The 23,900-nt window shown below is 37.0% G+C and overlaps 1 protein-coding gene and 1 non-coding gene across 2 annotated transcripts; one reads left to right on the top strand and one right to left on the bottom strand.

Moving 5' to 3' along the window:
- Window positions 1-835: 835 nt before the first annotated feature.
- LOC131145859 (uncharacterized) lies at window positions 836-20,422 on the top strand. The gene is made up of 4 exons (XM_058095037.1): window positions 836-931; window positions 1,123-1,339; window positions 18,738-18,858; window positions 19,879-20,422. The coding sequence occupies exons 1-4, from the start codon at window positions 836-838 to the stop codon at window positions 20,420-20,422; spliced, it is 978 nt and encodes a 325-aa protein (XP_057951020.1).
- Window positions 14,090-14,195, bottom strand: LOC131146997 (small nucleolar RNA R71). Its single transcript, XR_009134532.1, has one exon. It is a non-coding gene; the product is annotated as a small nucleolar RNA R71 (small nucleolar RNA).
- Window positions 20,423-23,900: the final 3,478 nt, after the last annotated feature.

Genomic DNA, 23,900 nt, shown 5'->3' with positions numbered 1-23,900 from the left:
AATCTTTGGTTAAGTGTTGGTCATTGAAAATCAATTATACTTGTGTGATTGCTGAATAAAAAAGAGTTGGGAAAGAATTAATAAAAATATTTATAGAGAAATTTTTAAATCCCAATTCACCCCCTCTTGGGAGTACACCTTACTTCTCAACTGCTATCAGAGAGAGGTTGTATTAAATCTTAAACTAGAAGCTACATAAAGATTTCTATGGCACACCTAGGAGTATCTCCCTTTGTTGAGGGTCAATCCTCCTCTAGACAACGTGTTTTCTATGCTGTAAACGACACACAAAGAATGAGAATTTATTTACAAACTATGGATTAGAAAACATGGAAAGTTGTCACACATGGTGACTTTATCCCCACTAAAATCGTGGATGGTAAAGAAATACCTAAAGAAGAAAAAGAGATGACTGACAATGACCATAAGATGTTGCAAGTAAATTCAAGTGTTATGAATGCATTATATTGTGCTCTTGATGTAAATGAATTCAATAGGATTATGGCATGTAAATCAGCTAAAGAAATTTGGAATAAACTTGAAGTAACCTATGAAGTTACTATTGATGTTAGAGATAATAGAACTGACATGCTCACAAGCAAGTATGAGGCCTTTCAGATGAACTCGGATGAGACCATTACTAGTATATACACTAGGTTCACCTAATAAACTCCGTCAATGTCTTAAGGAAAAACTACTCTACATATGAGATGATCTAGAAAAATCCTTAGAGGACTTCCACCAATTCAGGAACTTAAGGCCACTGCAATAACTAAAGCAAGAAATTTAAAAAATACCTCTCTAGATGAATTAATAAGGTCCACTCACATATAAGATGGCAATAAACAAAAGAAATACAAGAAAATCTAAAGACAAGGAATCCATTGCATTTAAAGCCTCAAATGAAAGCTCTAATGATGAAGATGAAAAGGTAATGGATGTAGATGATATAGCCCTCACAACCAAGAAACTTGCTAAAATCCTTAGAAAAATACACTTACTAGAAAATTCCAGGACTCAAAATCGGATGAAGGAGAAACTAATAAGAAAGAAACAAAGAAAGAACCTCCTACATGCTATAATTGCAAGAAAGTTAGACACAAAAAACCGGATTGTCCAAAGGTTAAGAAAGACTCCAAAAAGAAGAAAAAGAATGCAATGAAAGCTACCACGTGGGATGACACAAGCACAAGTGAATCTGAAAGTGAATCAAGTGATCAAGAAGTTGCTTGTCTTATGGCATGCGATGATAATAAAGAACAAAGTTCCTCATCTAAATCATTTAATGATTCTAGCAATGAATCCAGTGAAGATTCATCTAACGACTCAAATGATGAAGGTATGTCATCTTATGAATAACTATAAAATTAAGTATTCAAGGTTCATAAGATTCTAGTTAATATGACTCAATGATACACTTTATTGAAAAATAAGAATGAAGTTGCAATGAAAGAATTAGAATCTAAAAATCTTGCTAAAACAGAGAAGGATTTAAAAATCAAGAGATTAGAAAAACAAGAATGAAAATGTGATGAAAGAATTGGAAGATCTAAGATCCCAATCTTCTATGGAACGTGAGAAAGATTTGTATATATCTGAACTAGAAAGTAAAATCAATAAAATGTATCAAGATCTAGTAATGCTGCAAGTAAAGGGTAAAAATATACAAGCCTCGAAAATTTGTGATCTCAAAAGAAAAATTGGGGATCAAGCCAAAATCATCTACAATTTCACTAAAGGAAAATAAAACCTTGATAAAATAGTTGGATCGCAAAGAATGTCTTTAGATAAAGAAGGCATAGGATTCAATAGAGTTGAGAACACAAGGAAAAAGAACCTCTACATGGGGTACTTATAAAAGCCTCCAAATATTATACTAGCACCTCTTCAAATGCTTACACTCACACCACATGCTTCCTATGTAAGAAGAAGGGACACATAAAGTTTGAATTTCCATTAAAGAAAAAGGGTGTGAAAACTAAACAAGTTCAGAAAGTAAAAGAAAAATCTCTTGTTAACCCATTCGGACCCAAGAAAGTATGGGTACCAAGACGAAAGCCTAGTTCACAAACCAAGGAAACCATAGAATTGTCATTCCCTTTTTAGGAATTAAGAAAGCTAAATCTATAGTAAAATGAAAAGGGACGCCTCCATAGCCTACAGGATTTAAGGTAGTCGAACAGATTTAGTGATAACTATAAATATGCTCGAATAGTAGATATATACTTAAAAATGTAAGTTACTTGTTGACGTTATAGGTCATATCCCTGTTTTGATTATGACAAATACTCAGGTATTTAATTTCTGCCGAGTTGATGTACAGGTTGATCTTGGCGGTATCATATAATGGCACTCGGAGACCCTTAGAGGGAAATGAAGATTTTGAAGACCCTAGTTATAATTGAATTGTTGTATTTCTTTGATGTAAATGGTCTGTAATAGTAATTAGGGCTTATGGCTTGTAATAATTGCATGCATCACCTGCTTTATTTATTATGTAAGATCAAACAAACCGTAAACCAAAATGACCTTAGAATGACCTTAGGGTTTACCGACACCGGACTTTTTTCGGTGTCTCTATTTTGGACAAAAATGACCTTAGGACACTCACCTTTGCACTTGCATGTATTAGGCACTTGAATAGGGTGAATGTATATTGAAATGGGATCAAAATGCACACTTGGTGCACTTTCGGTCGACCGGCCAACATAGTTCATTTTTGCCTGGTCAACTGAACCGGACCTGTGTCAACAGTTGACCAAGGTCCTGGTCGACACGACCTAGGAAGTTCATTTTGGCCTTGGTCGACCGAACCAAGTCTGGGTCAACAGCTTGGTCAACCGAACTGTATAGTTCATTTGGCCCTGGTCGACCAAACCCTCATGAAGTCAACAATTTGACTTTTTGGTCAACTGAGACGTTTTTGTATTGCACCAACCTGGTCGACCGAGGGTCCTTGCGAGATGCCCCAATGGTCTGGTCGATCGAACCATCTAGTTCAAAATCTCCCGATCGAGCAAACCGCGTTGATTGGAAAAATCGCCTATCCCGGTCAACCGACCATATAGTTCATTTTTATCCTGGTCGACCAAACCTCAAAAAATTGCCCTTGACATATATATCTGGTCGACCGAGTCTCTAGTTCAAAAGTGTCCTAGTTGACCGAACCACTTGAATCCTAGTCGACCAAAAGCTTTTTAGTCGACCGGACCTCTCGGGTTGCCCTGATTTTTACAGCAGTTAAACATTTTTTAAATAGGGTTAAAATATTTGAAATATCATTAAACTTTCTTAATAATACCCAATAGGTCCCCAACGGTCATATTTCCTCCCATGTCTATATATATGAGATCATTTGTGAAAATTAGATATGATTAACTACTTTGATTAGGGGAGAATTCTCAGAAAACCTAAAATCCTATACTAATTTTTTAGCCTCATTCACTCAAGCTGACCCTCTATTAGTGTCTAAATCATTTGTAAGTGGATTGAGTGTTTATTTGCAAAGGTTTGCTCCCCTTATTCTATTTGATAGATACGATTTTATTTGAGAGAAAAACCTAAGGATTCTTATGGGACTTTATTGATAAGTCTATCCTAAGAAGACTTTGATAGATCTTCTAAGCTTGCACCTTCATTGCAAGATCTTGAGAAGATGATATTTGTTCTTGGTTGCAAAATATTTTCAAAATACCTTCAAATATCTAGTCTGCTTTATCTTGATAAATATTTTAAAGAGATATTTGATTATGTGAGAAAAATATTTTTTACAATATTCATTGATTCATATCTTTAGTTGAATACAAAGATTACACATCTTTTGCAAACCAAGCATATACTTCATTTTATACTTGCATGCTTGAAACATCCTGCAGCTGATTGAAATACTTGAGACTTGACATCTTTGTGTGAACTTATTGGCTGAATATCTTGTGATACAAAGATTGCTTGTTTGACACTCTCATGTATGCATTACACTGATAGAAAATACTTTTGAGAGTTGAACCATCCAGACCACATTGAGCTTACATATTGAATCATATTGTGGTGTATGTTATTGCACGCATTGGTACATATCTGCTTTACACGAAAGCATAATCACTGTACCATTTGATTGTAATGCACATCTGTTGTATTTCCAGGCATGGGCCTGAAGAGGGAGACTAGCCCTGGAGCAGTCCCGGATTGGCTTAGACCCGGTTAGGAAAGCTAGGTGCGTCGTCCTGTTAAGGTGTGTAGGTTTAGGTCAACCCCGCTAATTGACCTAGCTAAGGTTGAGGTCAGCAGCCCTGTGTTAATTTGACCTGGTTGTAAACGGTGCCGCTTCACCCTTAAGTGAGCTATTAGTGGAATCTTCAGGCTTGCAAGCTAGAGGCGGGGACGTAGGCATAGTTAGCTGAACCCTGATAACATATCGTGTGTTTGTGTATATTGTCGCACTTTATATTTACCGCACGTGTATGTTATTTTGTGAATGATGCGCTTGATTTAAAATTCTGCATATTATATTTATCAATGTATTTGGAACTGGATAGAAAGACCCTAGGTTGTTATACTCAACTGACATCTAGTTCAACTTAGGAGAAAAGTTTAAAATTCCAATTCACCCCCACCCCCCCTCTTGGGAACACACCAATTCTAACATTACTAAAAGAGATGTCTACTATAGTAGAGACCCTGAGAAGCAAAGTAAAAATAAGAAATCTAATGCATAAATTCAAAGTCTACCTTGACAGTGCATATCGTGGTAAATAATTCATAAATGGGGATGATATAGCTTAAACCTTAGTTTAATTATTAAATAAAGGTTATATACTTTTAAGGTTAAAAATTCTAAGAGCACTATATATGTTGCTCTTTCCATAAACTTGAGATTTAGAATAACTAATTAAAAAGAAACATAGTTTATTGATTAGAACACTAAAAGAAGCTCCAAGGTGAAGAATCTGAAACTCATAGCAAATGGCTAATAACATATGGCTTATCCAAGAAGAAAAGTTCAACTAAGAAGTCTTATGAAATTATTATTAAAAGCCTTCACTCCATGATCATATCAGAAGCTGCTACTTAGAAAATCTGAAGAGCTCACAAATACCAAGAAGAAAATTCTCCTTGTTCAATATATATATATATATATATATATATTTAAAAGAAAGGTGGTACCTCCATTTATTTATTGATAAACCCTCACTTTTGGTGGAGGAATACCATGGTTACAAGACAAGCAATGGGAGATTATAGTAGACAAAACTTTAAAAGGCCTCCAAAAAAACAAAACCAACAACCAGCCAAAATAGGGCTACAAGACCAAACAAAACAAAACATAGACCTAAAAAACAAACATCACGCAATAAAACAAACGAAAGAAAAAAAAAACTCATATAAGCATAAACCCAATACCAATAGGAAATTAGCTAAACATACCCCATATAAGTCGTACCCATCTTCTCCAATTTATATACTCCTTGTTCAATATATGGAAAGCCATTTAATCAAAATTAATAGAAGGATATTGAACGAGTTGAAATGGACAATCTTAAAGATGAGTTTTTGAGCTTATTGATGGCTATTATGCTGAAACAAATAAATACAAGAATGGCATTGTTGGGTACAATCAAGAAAAGATTGGATCGTACAAGGTGTAACTTAGAAAGTACTGAGAATCGAAAAGCCAAATGAATTTTGGTATTCATATGCAAAATAATTATCTAAAATCAAAAGAAAGAAAATCTAAAACAAATTAAGCTTATTGCTTAAGAATTTTTTAATAAGGAATAAGGATAAATGTTTAAAGAAAGCAGGTAAGTCAAAAACATTGATGTACAGTCGACTAACGTTTTATCCTTAATCAACTGGTTGCTATCTAACTTGCTAAATTTCTCAAGTTCACTAAATTCAGGTGATTGACTCTCTGAGACCCAATCGACTGATGTTGTATTGTTAGGAGAAAATAAAAATGCACTAAAGAGGTCAGGCAACTGACACCCTCGATCTCAGTCGACTGACTGATAGTAGTTTATATACTAAACTGTGCACCTAATATTTTTTGCTCATTTGATGTTTCTCATGATATTTTTGGATTCTTGATTATTGACTTTAGCATGATGAATAGTCATTTTATCTATTTTATGCTGATTGTATATGCTTATTGATGACCTTCTCCTTTTGATTGATGCAATGTAACAAGGAGGAGATATGTTAAGCAAAAACATAAAAAATGAGCATGCATATTTAATTCATACCATCTTACATATGACTCTAGGCATGAATCTTTTAAATATGACTAAAGCAAGAGCATGAGCATACAAATCTGATGGAACTGAAAATGCATGAACATTTTCGTGAACCCAAACACTAATCTGGGTTGACATGTCTAACATTGCTGTTATTTTGTGCTTAGCTCTTTTATTTATTTCTCCTAACCATATTAGGTCACATGCTGATGTTGGATTAAGTTATATATTTTTTGGCATGCTGGATGATGGATGACCATGTTTTGATTGAAATATATGCTGGCTTATGGACCTTGTTATTGTGATCTAAATGTGAAATTTTTTTTGGTCCTTAGAACTTTTACTTAATATTTCTTTCGATTTATCCTTTAGTTGATATAAAAAAGGAGAGAAAATTTAGCAATTCTAAATGTGAGCAAACTGAGCATGAGCATGGCATAATAAATTGAAAAGCATGATTGATAATGATGATTGCTAATGATGATAGCTTCACATGATATTTACACACATACTACATGTGGATACATAGTTTGTCCTTCAAGAATGAAAATATGAATTTATTGAATATGAAATACATTTCATTCAAGCGGATTTATACTTGTTAGATAATGAAATCATGATTACTAGAAATTATTGAAAATTATGATATACAATATTTTGTATTTTATCATGCTATTTTGGGACTTATTGTCTATCTTTTTATGCATGATCAATGCAAAGGTTATGTTTTGTGCCTTCACTGGATATATACTTTTGCTTATGGTTACTCATTGCCTTGATATTTATATTTCTTTGCTTTTTTTGATTGATGTCAAAAGGGGGAGAATTGTAGGGCAAAAATTAAGTATGATGTTGCATACCTAAGCATGAATATTGGAAATATTGGCTCACTATGAAATGAAATATGTGAGCATGATAATTGATCTTGAACTATGACATGCGCTAATCTTAATATATGAGCATGATATTGAAATTGATATTTAAATTGATCGTGAATTATGATTTTCTTCTTGAAAATGATAGTGATATTGCAAATATTGTTATATTGATGCTTATTGTAAGGGGGGGGGGGGGCTTATTAAGGGTTACCCATTTTTGCTCTTTATTTGTCATCATAAAAAAGATGGAGATTGTTGGCCTCACAATGCTTATAATTTTGTTTTTATGATAACAAAGCAAAGGAACTTAACATATTTGGTGAAGTGATGATTCAGGACTCAAGTGTTTTAGAACAAGTGCATGACAAAGTCTTTTGAAAGTTCGAACTCAAAGCTACAAGATCCTGTAAAGTTCAAGACTATTAAAGCTTAAAGTCAAGTCAAACGTGAAGGAATTCAAAGCTAATACATGAAAATACTAAGAGCAAAGCAAATACATGAAGACTTAGCACTTAGAAAGTCATAATCTTTTAAGAAGTCCCATGTAAGTATTTCACACTATTTCAATATAGATGCATGAAGCTCTTAGGTTAATTACTTGGACATAGATACCTTTAAAAATACTTGGAAAACATTTTTATCAACACAAAAGTTGTAGGATTTATTCTTAGCTTTCTTTCTATACCAACATCATATTATTTAGAGTTTTATAGTGAAAGTTATACCAAAAACGCTGAAGGATGGTTGAAGTTGACATGAAGTCAGGTGACTGACCCTTTATAAGAAAGCAGACATATCCGAATCATGTGATTGACCTCTTAGGATCAAATGAATAACCCTATACTCTATCTCAAAATAGGTTGATTTAAAGTCACAGGCGACTGACCTTCGCAAAATTTAAAATAAAACCGCGAGGGAATGATTCCAAAATAGATTGCTTGGCCTCCAAACTTTGTGAAAGCTTGGAAAACACTCGAAGCAACTTAGGCAACACGAAAAATTACTTTTTAACTCTATAAATACATGATTAACCCAAGAATTAAAGCACCAACAGTCAGCAAATCATTTTATACTCTTACACTTAAGAGCAACATTGTTGAAAAACTTTTTCTGAAGTTTTGTTCTGTTCTTACTGATACTACCTAGGATTTCTGATCATTTTCTACTGAGATTTCCAAATCAAATAAGAACCCTAGTGATAAATTACTTGAGCTTTATCTTTCTATATTGTTATTTGATTGAAGTATATTGGTTTTAAGTTGTACTAAATTGCTCTTACTCAGAGTACCTTTTTACATAAAAATTGTTCTTGTTTCTCTTGTTGCTTTTGACGCTTCATGATTGTTGATTCGTTGGACTACCGAGCATGGGGTATCTCAGGGAGAGGAGGGCTCCATCCTACTTGAAGGAGTGTGTAAACGGTTTGCTCCACCCTGTTAAGGGAGTAGTGTAGTGAAATCGTTGGGTGGTTTGCCTAAGGCGAGGATGTAGGCGGGTATAGTCGAACCCCGTAAAATCTCAGTGTCTCCCTCTTCCCTACTCTCTTCAATTTTTAGCATATATAAATTGCATGGACATTTAATCAATTTCTTGAAATTAAATAGTTATTGGGAATTTGCAGAAACCTTGATGAAAGGAAGTACGTCGATTGCGGAAACCTTGATAAACGGGAGTACTTTGATAAATATCAAAGTTCATTAATAAAACTCAAGTAACTTGTTTGATATCAAAATATGAATTTTGGAAGCTTGTTTAAATTTCTATTTCATTGAGAAATCAAGCTTACTAAATTTTAAATATTGAAGTTTTGACCTTTATTATCATTCATTAATAAATACTAAATATTTGGTTGAGTGTTGGTCATTGCAAATCAATTATACTTGTGTGATTGTTGAATATAAAATAGTTGGGAAAGATTTAATAAAAAAATTTATAAATAAATTTTTAAATCCTAATTCACCCCCTTCTTGGGAGTACACCTTACTTCTCAGGGCTTTTAAACATGTTAACTTTACACTCGATGAAGACTCAAGGTTGAGAAAGTTGCAAATAAATGAATTGGAAGAAGCTCATCGAGATGCATATGACAATGCCAAGCTAGAAAAAGTGTGCATGTCATTTTGATCCACCCCAAACATATCATGCTTGGCTAAGAAGTTCTTCTTTACAACTTTTGTTTACATTTTATTCCTGGTAAGTTGAAATCATGTTCGATTGGTTCCTACATTATCACTGATTCATTCCCATAGAGCATTGGAAATTCAGAATCCGAAGGTCGGTACACCCTTCACGGTGAACGGTCAGCGTCTTAAACCTTTTATTTCCACTTAAGATCCAGGTGATGAAACTCTAATTCTATAGATTCCTTGTTACTGTTGAGTGTTGTTTTCTTCATTTATTATTATTATTATTTTTTTTTTATTGTGTTTCTTTTAGTCTAATTTCTTTGTTTAGTTCCTTCTAGTGTTCTTCTTAATATAGTTTTCTTTTCTGTTAGCATCGAGGGCACTGCTTAGTTTAGTTGGGGGGGGGGGGTGGGGGATCATTTGAATGTGCAATTGTGTGCTTCCATATGAGAGAGTTTTAATGTGATGTTTGCGTATGCCAAACAATTTGGTCCACTTTGGGGAAGTGCTGGTATTGAGCTTAGAGCATACTAAATTCCTTATTAGTGAACTTTACATGCTAATTATTTTTTTTTTAGGACATGGAACATGTAGGATGTAGTGTAAATCAGAGTTTATATCAAAAGAGAAATTTATCCATTTCACTTAGTTTCAACCAAGGGAAAGATGTTAAAAGTTTTTGGTAAACCACACACATCATTGGCTATAATACTTAGAAATACTACCTTAGGTCGTTATTGGTTGATGTGCACTTCAGTTATTTCGGACTCTAATGAACCATATCAAAATGGCTAGAAAAAAGGGGAAAACAAAATATCTAAAGTGAACAAAAATGAGAAACAAGCCAAGGATCAATTGCAAAAAGAAAAGAAAAAAAATAAAAGAAGAAAAATAAATAAATAAATAAAAAGAGAGGGAAGCAATTGTGTATATGAAAGGGTTACCTATTATTTGGGCCCTAAGAAAATGAGAAAGTAGGTGCCTTCTAAAGTGTAATAGTGTGAAAGTCAGCATTGTACATTTGTGTACTAGAAAGAGCTACCTATTATCAGGGTCCTTGCTAAATAAGAAAATAGTTACCTTTTAAAGTGTAATAGCTTGAAAGCCACCACTACAATGATTTTGAATTAGAGTATGGTAGTTTACACAATTTGGTTATCAGTTTAGGAAAGTTTGCAGCAAATTTCGTGCAGAAGATCATCACAGTCAACTAAAGTTTTTCCCATGCTTCCCTTGTGCGCGCCCTAGTTGAGACTCGCAGGAAATAAGGAATTCAAGTGTTCATTGTCTTCGACTAAGTCACACTTTAGGGTCTTGCTGGTCAAGTTGATGGTCGAGACTTGCAGGATCTCAATCTTCAAGAAGTCTCAGGAACTCGACATAGCCCCTCAAGGTCTCTTGGTCGACAACTTGGTTGATACTCTTAGTATTTCTTGACTTAGGAGAGTTCAGCACCTCACCTTAGTCACCCTTGATGGTCACAATCGATCGCTTGGTTGACCCTTGCAGTATTTCGATCTCATTCTGAGTTTCGAAGTCTGTAATGGAAGACTAGGTCACCCCTTTAGTTGCTAGTAGCACCACATGCTCAAACCTAGTATTATGTTGACTTTTTGAGTCTGATCCCTGGTTTTGATAATGACAAACTGCAAGTAACTTATCTGTGTATTCAGTGCTTGAGCAGACTTAATACGTTAGCACACACATAAGGAAGATATTTAAGCCAAGAGGAAGATAAAAACCATATCATCTGGTGTATTCTATGACAAATTAGAGGAGCAAAAGTAGAAGAAGAAGAAGAAGAAGAAGAAGAAGAAGAAGAAGGAGAAGAAGACATTTGTTATTTTGATTGTCAATGCATTTTACTTTTTAATTTGGTTTGTAATAAATGCATAGCATGCATGATGTGAATGTAAGCTAAAAATGACCATAGTCTGACCGTAGGGGACCTAACCTAAACTTAAAACCGTATTTCTTAAAAGCAAAAATTCATACAAAAATGTTTAAATTGGTTAGGGTCAAAATCGGGGCAAAAGCAAAATTGGTCGACCAACATTCCTCTTTTAGACTTAGTTAAAAGCCTCGGTTGACAGACGATTTTATATGTTATAGCCCTTGGTAGACCGAACACAGTCAAAGCCCGAAGTCAAAGTTTGACTTGGCTCGCTCGACTGAACCCTTCTAAGTGATGTCTTGAGATAGTTGTGTTGTATTGAGTTTTGCATGATTGAAATGATGCGGAGTGTGTGTACAATGGAGTTGTGTATGAAGGAATCTATATGTAATAAGGTTATATTTCTGCATGTTAAATGGTATGAGTATATCGCATGTGTTCTTATATTCTATTTACTGAACCGGTGTTTGCGAGTATTGCTCTGGAAACCCTCATGAGAATAGAATTCATCCACTAGGATCAACCTAGGGGTTTAAAGCCTTGTTGCATACGGTAAATGCAATCGTGTTTCCTGTGAAAGAGGATGTAGGTAGGATTTGGTAGTTTTCTTAGATTTTAATTTGTTCGAGGACTAGCAAAGTGTAAGTTGGGGGTTGTGATGAGTCCCCAAAATACATGATTTTGGACTCTCATTTATCTTTGTTTATCCTCATTTTATTATGCATTTGCCCATAGTTATCGTCGCTCAGAGCCATGAAAGGTTTGTTTGTATTTTTGGGAAAATCAGGTTAAAACCATGGATTTAGGCATTATAAGAAGCCAAGAGGGATTTGGAGGATTTAAAGCTCCAATTTAGATGTTCAGCCAAGCTCCAAAAGCTTTAGATCATAAATAGACAAAAATATGATGCTCGACCATGTGGCACGACCAGAAAACCACAAGGGCGACTTAGTATTCCATTGCAAACTCCAAGGTTCAAACTGAGATCAAAATGCTACAAGGTTCGACCAAGTGCTCAACCAAGTGACCCACCCGGGCGACCACATCGAGATACTAAGACAAAACTGAAGTTCAAAAATACCAAGAGTCTCGATGAAATGTTTGACCAAGAGACCTTTAGGGGTGACCATGTCGAGATACTGATATTTCTTGAAGATCGAGATGCTGCAATTCTTCACCATCAGCTCGACCATCAAGACTCTGAGGCACAATGAATTCAAAGATATTGAAGATTTGAATGCCTGACTTCCCATGAAATCTAATTAGGGGGCGTACAAAAATGATAGAAGGGTGACTTGGTCGACAGCGACGATCTTCTATGCTAGATTTTCTGCAAACTTTCCTAACTTGTAAAACAAACCTTGTAAACCCTAGAGCCTATACGTATTCGCTATGAACACAAGCTCTGGGTTCCTCTTTGGGGCTGATTTTAGGTTAGTGACAGACCTAAAACACCATTGAGAGCCAATGTACATTAGTTAGATTAGATTTCAGTATCAGTTACGGCTTGTGCAAGAGGTGTTTGAAAGCTTATGATAACCGGTGGCACTCTCTTATTTTCTGAGTAGAACCATTGTAGGGACAGTTATTTATGAGAGACAACTCAAATACCGAGGGATGATTTTTACATGCTTTCAATTATATGCTTTCTTTTAATTGCTTTCATTTACTACATTGATTTACTACTTTGATTCTAATGAAATTTTGCAGATAAGAATAAGCACTACTACAGTCTCTCTAGATAAAATTAGTTGGCTACAAAACTGCGGAGGTGTTCGTGATCATTAAGACAAGGTATACTCCGGTTCCCGACCGTGCTCCGGATGGTTGGTGCACCCTTGCTACCTTGTGCCCTCGAATGACCCTCTCCTACTTGGCCTGAGATTCTTGAGTTAGTACCTCTATGGATAGCTGATAGAGTGTAGTGAAAAGCAAGGCATCCAGTGTATGATTCAAGTCAAATCATCGCTTTGTAGGAGTATGGTACTTTAGATTTTATATGATTTCCATTAGTTGTTAGAAACACCACAAAAATCCCACCTTTACACTTTTTTTCACACAAAGCTTTAATAAACTAATCTCAAAAAGGTTGATAACTGCATTCTAATCCTCATGGATCGATACTCGACTTCCCCAATTTCTACTGAACATGGGATTAGTTAGGTTATATAAATTTTATTATTGGTAGTTATGGACCCAAGCCTTGGCAAACCTACCAAATTTTGGCGCCGTCGTTGGGGATTAAGTCACAGTTATTAGAAAATTTCTATTTTAGCATGTTATAGCTTGTCTTTCTCTTTGCTCTCCTTTTTTTTTTTTTATGTTTATTAATTTTTTTTTTCTTTTCTTTGATACTGTGAAGTATTGATTCTGTGAGCTTCAAGCGTGTATGCTAGGTTAGCGCTCTCTGGATCCTGAATTAGTTTCAATAAACCCCAAGATTGAAAGTTCTCGTAGGTCCCTTAGGAAACCCACTTCGAATCATGAGTTTGCAGAATCATCTGAACATAAAGCAATGGTCGAACATCTACCAGTTCCCGCTATTTAGATACCGAAATCCCAAGCTCCCTGCCAACCTGTTGTGGTGGAGCAACCACTTAGGCCACTTAGGGACTACTTTGTACCTAGTGCATACACCTTTCCGTCTTGCATCCAATATCTGGATGTCAAGGCGGCTCAAATTGAGATCAAAACTTCTTTTCATCTCGATGCTTCCCACTTTTTATGGGAATTCAAATGAAAATCCTTATAAGCATCTAGATGAGTTCCTCGAGATTTATTCCACCATCCACATCCACAATTTTGGCGATGATGCTCTCCACCTGAGTCTTTTTTTGATCTCTCTTAACGATAAGGCCAAATATTGGCTGATGGCTTTAGAGCCGAACTCGGTGATCAACTAGGTCACTATGCAACATGAGTTCTTGAAAAAGTACTTACTAATTAGGAAGACTAACCAGCTTAGAAGAGCCATTACTAGTTTCTCACAAATGGGTGGGGAATTATTTTTCAATACCTGGGAGCGCTTTAGGGACCTGCTATGTCAATGGCCACATCATCAAGTCCCTAAGTGGCAAATGGTTTTGACCTTCTATAAAGGGTTTGATGAACGTGATAGGTCGATGGTAGATTCATCGTGTTGAGGTACTCTCCTCACCAAACACGAGAATGAGGCTTCGGATCTCTTCAAGAATTTCACCAAGAATTCTGAGCAGCATAATGTTGCTACTCATAGACCCTATGAACCATCCACTTCCAAATCTAGAGGAGTTTATGTGTTGGCCATAGGCCTTGACCTAGAACCCAGCCTACACACTATAGTTCAAAAGTTAGATCAAGTATTGTCCTTAGGACAGCAACCACAACCTGTGGCACGTGTAAAGGTGTGTGCCATCAGCTCAGACCCCTAACATAAATGTTGCAAGTGCCCGCATGCGCCTTCCCTGCTTGAGCCTGTACATGAAGAAGTTAATTCTACCCTTAAATTGTACGATAGGCCACCAAACGACCCCTACTCCAATAGATACAATTCTGGGTGGTGGCAACATCCTAACTTCTTCTGGTGGCCACAAGCTCCGAGTTTCCAAGACCAAAGACCTTAAATATCACCCAATGCTCAACACCTTTGCCTATATCAAAACTTTCAAAATCCTCCTATTACTACCCTGAGACCATCATCTTTTTAGCTACCATCTCCTCCTCAATCCATATATGATCCCTTCTAATAGATAATGTTGAAAACCCTCAAGGGCATAGAGGCTAATTGCGATGTAAACTGGAAACTACTCCACTTTTATTCCAAATCTATTGCCAAGTTAGAAGCCACAATGGGCAACTAGTTACTTCTTTAAGTATGAAATATGTGGATAAGTTGCTGAGCCAGCTTCTCATAAGCCCTAAGGGTTAGTATTGGGTAGAATGTGCACTAAACACTGGACCTGCATCACATCATGAGCATACCCAGGCGATGACCACTCTTTGGAGTTGTAGGATGGTACCCAATAGAGCTGAGGAGAAGTTGAGCATGGGTAAGGGTAAGGAGAAAATAAGGGCAAAATCCAATGTTGAACCTTGTATTACCTCCTCCTCTAGATTAGTGAGGAACCCCAAAATTTTTTCCCTCACTACTGAAGGAATACTACCCCATTATGTCCCTTTAGTGCCATACCCTGCAGCTCTTCAGGCACCTTTTAAATCTAAGAAGAAAACCAATACTGAATCCATCATGGACATATTAAGTCAGGTAAAAAATCCACAATGATTCCAGCAATACTTTCAACGTTACGAACCTCTTGAGTAACGTCAAAGTCGAGTGTATGTACGTAGTGATAAGCCATGTATGACGGAACTTTGATTTCTAAATATGAAAACAATATCAATTTCAACATTCCTCCAAAACTTAGATTTTAAAATAGGCTTCATAAGAGAAGATATTGGTGTAACCCACAACGGCTCCTTATGGTTTCCGCAATCAATATTGATTAACCAACATACTCCCATTTTGGTTTCCGCAATCCCAACGTCAAATTAATTTTTATTTTATTTATAATCCAATCCACACAGTGTATATGAACTAAAAATTAAACAATAAACCACATAAATAATATGAATGAAAAATTAAAGAGAGTAGGGAAAAGAGTGAGACGAGAAATTTTACGAGGTCCGACTTATACCCAGCCTACGTCCTCACCTTAGGCAAGACCACCTAAGAATTCCACTATACCGTTCCTTTCTGGGTGAACCAAACTTTTTACAATCCCTCATTTAGGGTGGAGCCCCCTCTCCAAGCGATACCCCATGCTCGGTCACTCCTTCAATAGGATAGAGCTTTCCTCTTCAAGTGAGACCCCACGCTTGGTCCAACAATGATTCAAGAACCTAAAACATCTATAAAATAAGAAACAAATATCGGTGTACAAAGACACTCTCAAACCATAGCAAATTAGTACAATAATTAAGCACTAAATATACTTCAAATCAAATATCAAATAAAGATAGTATAAAGCTCAAGAATGAATATCAGTGGAGGTTCTTTCTTAGAATTGAAAACGCAGTAGCAAATTAAGAACCATAGGATTTTGGTCAACATAATATCAGTAGTATTCTTCTGCAAGAGTTTGAGCAAGAGAGAGCTTTAGAAGAATTTGCAATATCAATGCTTGAATGTTGATTGTATTGCATGATATGTAAAAATCCTTGGGTTTAGGGAGTATTTATAGAGTTTTAGAATGTAATTCCTTGTTCCCCACGTTACTTGGACTGTTTTCCAAGTTTTTACAACATTTAGATTTCAAAAACTAATTTTTGGAAAATTTCCATTGCTATTTAAAATTTAAAATTTTCACAGGTCAGTCGATTGGGTCAGTTTTCTAGGCCTATTATGTAGAGAACCGAGCCCGCAAAATAAGGAAACAAATCAAAAAAGGATAAAAAGGTAATTTTAGAAGGCTTCATTGACGAAGCCAAGGTTCTCGTCGACAAATGCCCTTATAAGGTTCATCGTTGAAATTCAGAGCCTCGGCGATGAAGAGATCCCGACCGATAGGAAAAATATCATATTAGGGTTCGTCGACTAAGGAAGAGGTTCATCGATGAAGAGCCTTTTGTGGCTCGTTGATGAAGGCATCAATTTGTCAACGAATTTGACCGGGTCAAGGGGCCTATAAATTTCATCTTTCATTTCTTGGAGGTTAAGAAATCACAAAAGCTCTCTCTCTCTCTCTCTCTCTCTCTCTCTCTCTCTCTCTCTCTCTCTCTCTAGAACTGGCGAGCTCTCTTTTTATCTCTTCAATCCTTCGCTGTTCGTCGCCCATTTCAATGATCGAAGGTTACCACAAGGATCAGGGAGTTAAGATTTTAATACAAGTGGAGCAAATTCTTGAGTTCATGAAAAAGGTCAAGGGTCAATTTTCGAACATTCGTATATTTTCAGGAAAAAGGTAAGGGGATTTTTTTACATCAGTCTGGAAAAATAAACAGCTAAAAAGTTAGTTTATATTTTTATGTATGATATGACTACTTATTTGCAAAGTTTCACCGAGTAAAAATGTCAGTTTTATGATTTTACGGTTTTGGTAAAAAATCAGGTTTTGGCATATGATCTCCAAACTTTCCAAAACTACTTTATTTGTATTAAACTTAATGTAGGAGATGCTTGGAACCCTTGTTTTTTGTTTAAATGATGTTTTTCAAACTATATACTATGTATGGTCTGTTTTTACTTAAATGAGTGTGACATATGTTATGGAATGATATATGTGGAACTAATTAATACGTATATGAACTATGGGAACTAAAGTTCCAAATTGTTACTAGACAATGTGGAAAATAGGTGCTGGTTAGATACCAAGTTCTATATGTGAAAAAGGGTTAAATCGAGAGTGTGTGTGTCGGTCGATACCATAGTATGAATGAATGAGTTTTTGAAAATATTGGAATTGTACAGGTGATTTATGAATTGGAAACAAGTTAATTTGTCTTGTTGTAAATTGTTAATTTGTCTTATTGTAAATTGTATAAATGATATTGGGACGGTAGCTTGTTACAATAAGAGCCTTAAAAAAATTAATGTTATATGAACCCTTAAAAAGCTTAAGCGCGGTACCATTGCTATAATCTGGATACAGCACAACCACACATCTGTTTTTCAGTGTGGGTATCAAGATAGTTGGCTGGATAGATGTGGCCACTGGTGGATTAATGGACCAGGTGGATTACATTCAGTCAGATTATAATATGTATACTGCTTGACAGTGTCTGCGTAAGGTAGGGCTAGTTTAGGACTTATGATTGCACAACCCGTGCCAAGGGGTAGTTTTGGAATTAGTTATAATTGTTTCTAAGTTGGACGGTGTTCTAATATGCATATACATGATTTAAATACTAAAATGGGAAAAGTCACAGGTTTGAGTACTGGGCAGAGGGATTGTACAATATATTAGCCTATACCCTACCCTAACCTCGGGAACTCTTGCTCGTTATGATGCTAAACTATCTATTTTAGGAATTATATCTATATCTATCTCCTATATTATAGGATTGAGAATGCTTTAAGTATGTAACTACTTTCTACTGGTTTAAATACATGTTGTCACACACTAATGTAATATCTTCCACCTTACTGAGAAGTGTCTCACCCCAACATACATCCTCTGTTTTAGGCCCTGCAGAACATCAATCTTAGTTTCTAGAGGGACTTGGAGCATTCTATTGTGTGTAGTTTACGTAAGTTTTTTGTATATGCAATTGACTCGGTTCAGAATGTCTTTTTGGGGATTGCAAGAACAGATTATGTAGACTATACGTTACTAGAGTTTAGGATGAAATAAGACTTTTTGGTTTTTCTTAATAGACCTCGAGACGAAAATCCATTGACAGACTTATATGTTTTTCTAAATCAATCGAAAGGTTCAGAAAATCACGGCAATCCATCAACAGTTTTATTTCTGAGTGGAGGGGTGGAATTTGAGTTAGAATGAGAATGTTGAATTATTGGAGTACGTCAGTGTTAAGAATGTGGATTTAAGGAAATGAGTTCATAGTATTGTGGTATTAGCTGATATGTAGGTTATTAAGCTTATGATCGATGTTCACAATTACTTTTCAGGATGGAATCCAGGGACAATACTACCAACATCGGAGGCAGTAGTAGTTAGGGTGTCGGCCATAAGGCTAGCAGTGACTCTACTATTGTACTACAGAACTTTGCGCAACAGCTTATGGCTGAGGTGGTGTGAAAGAATATGGGGCAAGACTGTCTTATGGCTGAGTTAGGCTATTCTATAGATCAATTCACTCAGTTGAAGCCTTCTATTTTTGTAGGAAGTGTAGATCCGATTTGAGATGAGAATTGGATCTGAGAAATCGAGAAAATTTTGGATGTTATGAACTGCACTGAGAAGCAGAAAGTTGCCTTTGTAACGTTCAAGTTGACGGGCGAGGCACAGAGATGGTGGGAATCCATAAATATGCTAGAGGAGCATCTACCTATTCCAATGGTGATGACATGGGTCCATTTCAAAGATATGTTCTTTGAATGGTACTTTCCAGCCATGGTCAGAAACGTGAAGATAGAGGAATTTATGAGTCTGACGTAGGGACTACTAACGGTTCAATAGTACTCTGCCTGATTCTAGAAGCTATCCCAATTTTCTCCATTCATGATTCCAAATGAGGCAATGAAGGCCTGGAAGTTTCAGAGAGGTCTAAAGAAAGAGATTCATAAGCAAAGAGCGATTTTGTAGCTACAGGACTTTGCTACTCTGGTAGACAAAGCCACTGTAGCAGAGGAGAGTTTGTTGTAGGATTTTGAGGTCTAGATCCCAAATAAGAGACCAGTGCCTCCCAGCTCTTCTTCTGGTGCTAGGCAGGGCAACTAGAAGAAGAAGAATAACATTGGTGCATTTCAGAGTACCTCAACCAATCCTGATTGCCCTACGTGTGGTAAGAAGCATTTTGGGGATTGTAGGGGGAGTACTGGGGCTTCTTTAGGTGTCGTAAGCCAGGGCATCGGATTAAAGATTGTAGACTACTAGGGAACAGTAGAACCTCACAATAGTCATACAGAGGAGGTACGTAGGCGCAGCGTGTTAGTCATCAACGGGGTACAACCTAGGCAAGGGTGTATTCCCTGACTCCTAGCGATGCAGAGAGCGCTGGAGATGTGGTCACATGTATCATTTACGTGCTTTCCACTAAAGTTGTTATATTATTTGATTTAGAGGCAACACATTCCTTTATCTCTCTAGGATTCAATACACTGTGTGGATAAAGGTTCAACAGGTAGATTATGAACTGGTAGTGGCTACGCTATCTGGGTCGATAGTCGTATCTAGTAAAGTAATCAGTGACTTTCCATTAGAAATTTATGAGAGGGTACTACCAGTTAATCTTATCGTATTTGACATGCATGGCTTCGATATCATCCTTGAGATGGACTGGTTATCTACCAATTATGCTAGTATCGATTACCATAGGAGAGAGGTGGTGTTTAGACCTCCAGGGGAACGGGAATTCAAGTTCTTAGGATTTTGTGTGCGTTCAGAACCACGGATCTTTTTAGCTATGCATGTTAGGAAGTTACTTCTAGAGGGATGCCAAGGGTACCTGGAATTTGTGAAAGACACGACGAAAGAAAAATGTAAACTGGAGGGGATTCCTATAGTGTGCGAGTTCCCAGAGGACTTGCCGGGATTACCTCCAAATCGTGAGGTGGAGTTTGTTATAGAGTTGGATCCAAGTATGGCGCCAATATCAAAAGCTCCATATCGTATAGCTCCATCAAAATTGTGAGAGTTAAAGGAGTAGCTTCAACAGCTACTCGATAAAGGGTACATTCAATCGAGTGTTTCACCCTGGGGAGCATCGGTGCTATTTGTAAAGAAGAAATATGGGTCGATGAGGATGTGCATCGACTATAGAGAGCTTAACAAGGTGATGATAACGAACAAATACCTGTTACCCAGGATTGATGATCTGTTTAACCAGCTATAGGGCACAAAATTCTTCTCTAAGATCAATCTACGATTTAGGAATCACCAGTTGAAGGTAAAAGCAGAGGACATATTGAAGACAACTTTTCGAACCTGGTATTGTCATTACAAATTTATGGTTATGTCCTTCGGTCTGACAAATGCACTTACATCATTTATGGATCTGATGAACAGAGTCTTTCAAGAATACTCATAGATGACATCCTAGTTTGTTCCAGGAGTGCTGCAGAATATGAAGTTCATCTGAGTAGTGTACTACAAATGCTAAGGGAGAAGAGGTTATATGCTAAACTAAATAAATGTGAGTTCTAACTAGACAGATTGCATTTTTAGGGCATGTAGTGTCCAAAGAAGAGGTATCAGTGGATCTGAGTAAAATAGAAGTGGTTAGGGACTGGGCGAGACCGAAGAATGTTTAGGAGGTTAGAAATTTTCTAGGTCTTGCAGGATACTGCTACAGTTCATAGAAGGGTTCTCTAATTTATCTGGTCCATTGATGTGACTCACGAGGAAGAACGTGAAGTATGATTGGATGGATGAGTGCGAGCTGAGTTTCCAAGAGATGAAACAGCAATTGGTTTCTACTCAAGTTATGACAATTCCATCTAGGGATGGTGGATTTGTTATCCTCAATGACGCTTCTAAGAAAGGTCTCGAGTGTGTTCTAATGCACCAGGGAAGGGTGATTTCTTATGCTTCTCATTAACTCAAAGAGTACAAGAAGAACTACACAACACATGATATGGAATTAGCAGCGGTAGTGTTTGTATTGAAAATCTGGAGGCACTACCTCTACAGTGAAAGGTGCAAGATTTTTATGGACCATTACAGTCTTAAGTACATTTTCACCTTGAAAGAGCTGAATATAAGATAGCGTAGATAGATTGAGTTGATAAAGGACTACGACTGTACTATTAGTTACCACCCAAGAAAAGAAAATGTGGTAGCTAATGCTCTGAGTTGAAAGTCCGTTGATGCATCACTCTCAGTAGTGGGAGTTCAACATCAGATTTGTATGGATCTGGAAAGGTTGGGCTTGGAAGTTGTGGGAGATAATCACCAGCCTTCTCTTGCTAGCTTGGTGATACAGCTAACCTTACAGGAGAGGATTCGAACAGCTCAGATGATAGATGAAGAGCTGGTAGAGGCTGTGGAAGGGGGTACATAGTGGTTCAAAGTTGAATTTTAATATCCTTAATGATTGGATATTGAGATTCCACAGAAGGGTTTATGTACCGAATGACGTCGAGATTAAACGGGTTATTCTGGATGAGGCACATCATTCACTCTAAACCGTACAATAGGGAAGTATGAAGATGTATAGAAATCTAATGGAATCTTTCTTATGGTCTAACATGAAAAGAGAGATTGCCCGTTTCGTAGAGCAGTGTCTGACATGTCAGCAGGTCATCGTAGAGCATCAGAGGCCAACAAGACCCCTTCAGCCACTTGACATTCCCTAGTGGAAATGGGAGCATATCTGAATGGATTTTGTATCAGGGTTACCTACAGCGGTACATGGGCAGAATGTTATATGGGTTGTAGTAGATAGGCTGACAAAGACTGCACATTTCATTCCAATCAGAGTCAGTTATTCTTATAATGGGCTGCAGAGAGCTATATGTGCAGGAGATTGTACAACTCCATGGTATTCTAGTTTCTATCATTTTAGATCGAGACCCACGTTTTACTTCTCGATTCTGGAAGAGTCTATAGGATGCCATGGGATCGCAACTTACATTCAGTACATCATTTTACCTACAGACGGATGGACAGTCTGAGAGGACTATTCAGAAGTTAGAGGATATGTTGCGGTCATATGTATTAGATTTTGGGGACACTTGGATATGGTATGTACCACTGGTGGAATTTTTGTATAATAACAGCTACTAGGCCAGTATAGAGATGGCACCCCATGAGGCATTGTGTAGTTGTCAATGTCGGTCTCCATTGCATTGGGATCAAGTAGGCAAGCATCAGATACTAGGACCGAAACTGACTCAGCAGGCCTCTACAAAGGTTGAGCTGATTAGAGGGAGAATCAGGGCAGCTCAGAGTTGGCAGAAGAGTTATGTAGAAACTCACCGACGAGAGCTAGAGTTCGAGTCAGGAGATATGGTATTCCAGAAGATCGCTTCGATGAAAGGAGTAATAAGGTTTGGGAAGAAGGCGAAACTAAGCCCTCGGTACGTTGGGCCATTTGAAATCCTCGAAAGGGTAGGTCTGGTTGCTTATCGAGTGGTAGTACCCCCAGCACTTTCCAGAGTTCACGACGTGTTTCATATGTCAGTGCTGAGGAAGTACATGCCAGACCCTTCGCACCTGTTGAGTTACGAACCTCTAGAGATCTGTGATGCATTAGCATAGGAAGAGGTTCCGATATAGATATTATATCAGAAGGTGCAGCAGTTATGAACTAAGGAGATACCATTGGTGAAGGTACTATGGCGTAATCACACAATAGAGGAAGCTTCATAGGAATTAGAGTCAAAATACGCCAGAAGTACCCTCAGTTATTCAGAAATAGTTAGAGTTAGACAAGTAAGTAGAATAGGTGGTTCAAGTTATTTTAGATATGGTATTCGGGAGAGTTTTATATGTGTATTCTAATTTTCCAAAGCATCACATTGTAACCATGGTATTCCTTCGCCATATGTGAGGGTATGTAATAAATTTCGGCCGGAGCCGCTATGTGGGTGGCTACCGACTCTTTTGTAAAACTGAGTCATAAGGTAAGGTTATGCTTAGAAATAGTTAGCGAATTTTGAGGATGAAACCATAAAATAAGGAAATAAATCATAAAAGGGTAAAAAAGTAATTTTAGCAGGCTTCGTCGACAAAGCCAAGGTTCTCGTCGATGAATGCCTTTATAAGGTTCATTGTCTAAATTCAGAGCCTTGGCAATGAAGAGATCCCGATCGACAGGAAAAATATCATACTAGGGTTCATCGACAATGGAAGAGGTTCATCGACGAAGAGCCTTCTGTGGCTCGTCAACGAAGGCACCAATTTGTCGACGAATTTGAGCAAGTCACGGGGCCTATAAATATCATTTTTCATTGCTTAGGGGTTAAGAAGTCACAAAATCTCTCTCTCTTTCTCTCTCTTTAGAACTGGCAAGCTCTATCTCTCTCTCTCTTCAATCATTCACGGTTCGTTGCTTGTTTCGACGATCGAAGGTTACCACAAGGATCAGGGAGTTAAGATCTTTAATACTGGTGGAACAGATTCTTGAGTTCATGAAAAAGGTCAACGGTAAGTTTTTGAATGTTCGTCTA

Source organism: Malania oleifera, chromosome 13 (genome assembly GCF_029873635.1).
Source record: "Malania oleifera isolate guangnan ecotype guangnan chromosome 13, ASM2987363v1, whole genome shotgun sequence".
In the NCBI taxonomy this organism is placed as follows: Eukaryota; Viridiplantae; Streptophyta; class Magnoliopsida; order Santalales; family Ximeniaceae; genus Malania; species Malania oleifera.
Note: the sequence above shows the minus strand (reverse complement) of the source record. Positions and strands in the feature narration are given on the sequence as shown.

Bases quoted from the DNA above. Each gene is read 5' to 3' on its own strand.
- LOC131145859 (XM_058095037.1), top strand. From the start codon at position 836: ATGGCAATAAACAAAAGAAATACAAGAAAATCTAAAGACAAGGAATCC. The intron at 1,340-18,737 runs GTATGTCATCTT...ATTACTTTTCAG, and splicing joins TAACGACTCAAATGATGAAG to GATGGAATCCAGGGACAATA. The intron at 18,859-19,878 runs GTGGTGTGAAAG...TTATCTCTCTAG, and splicing joins CGCAACAGCTTATGGCTGAG to GATTCAATACACTGTGTGGA.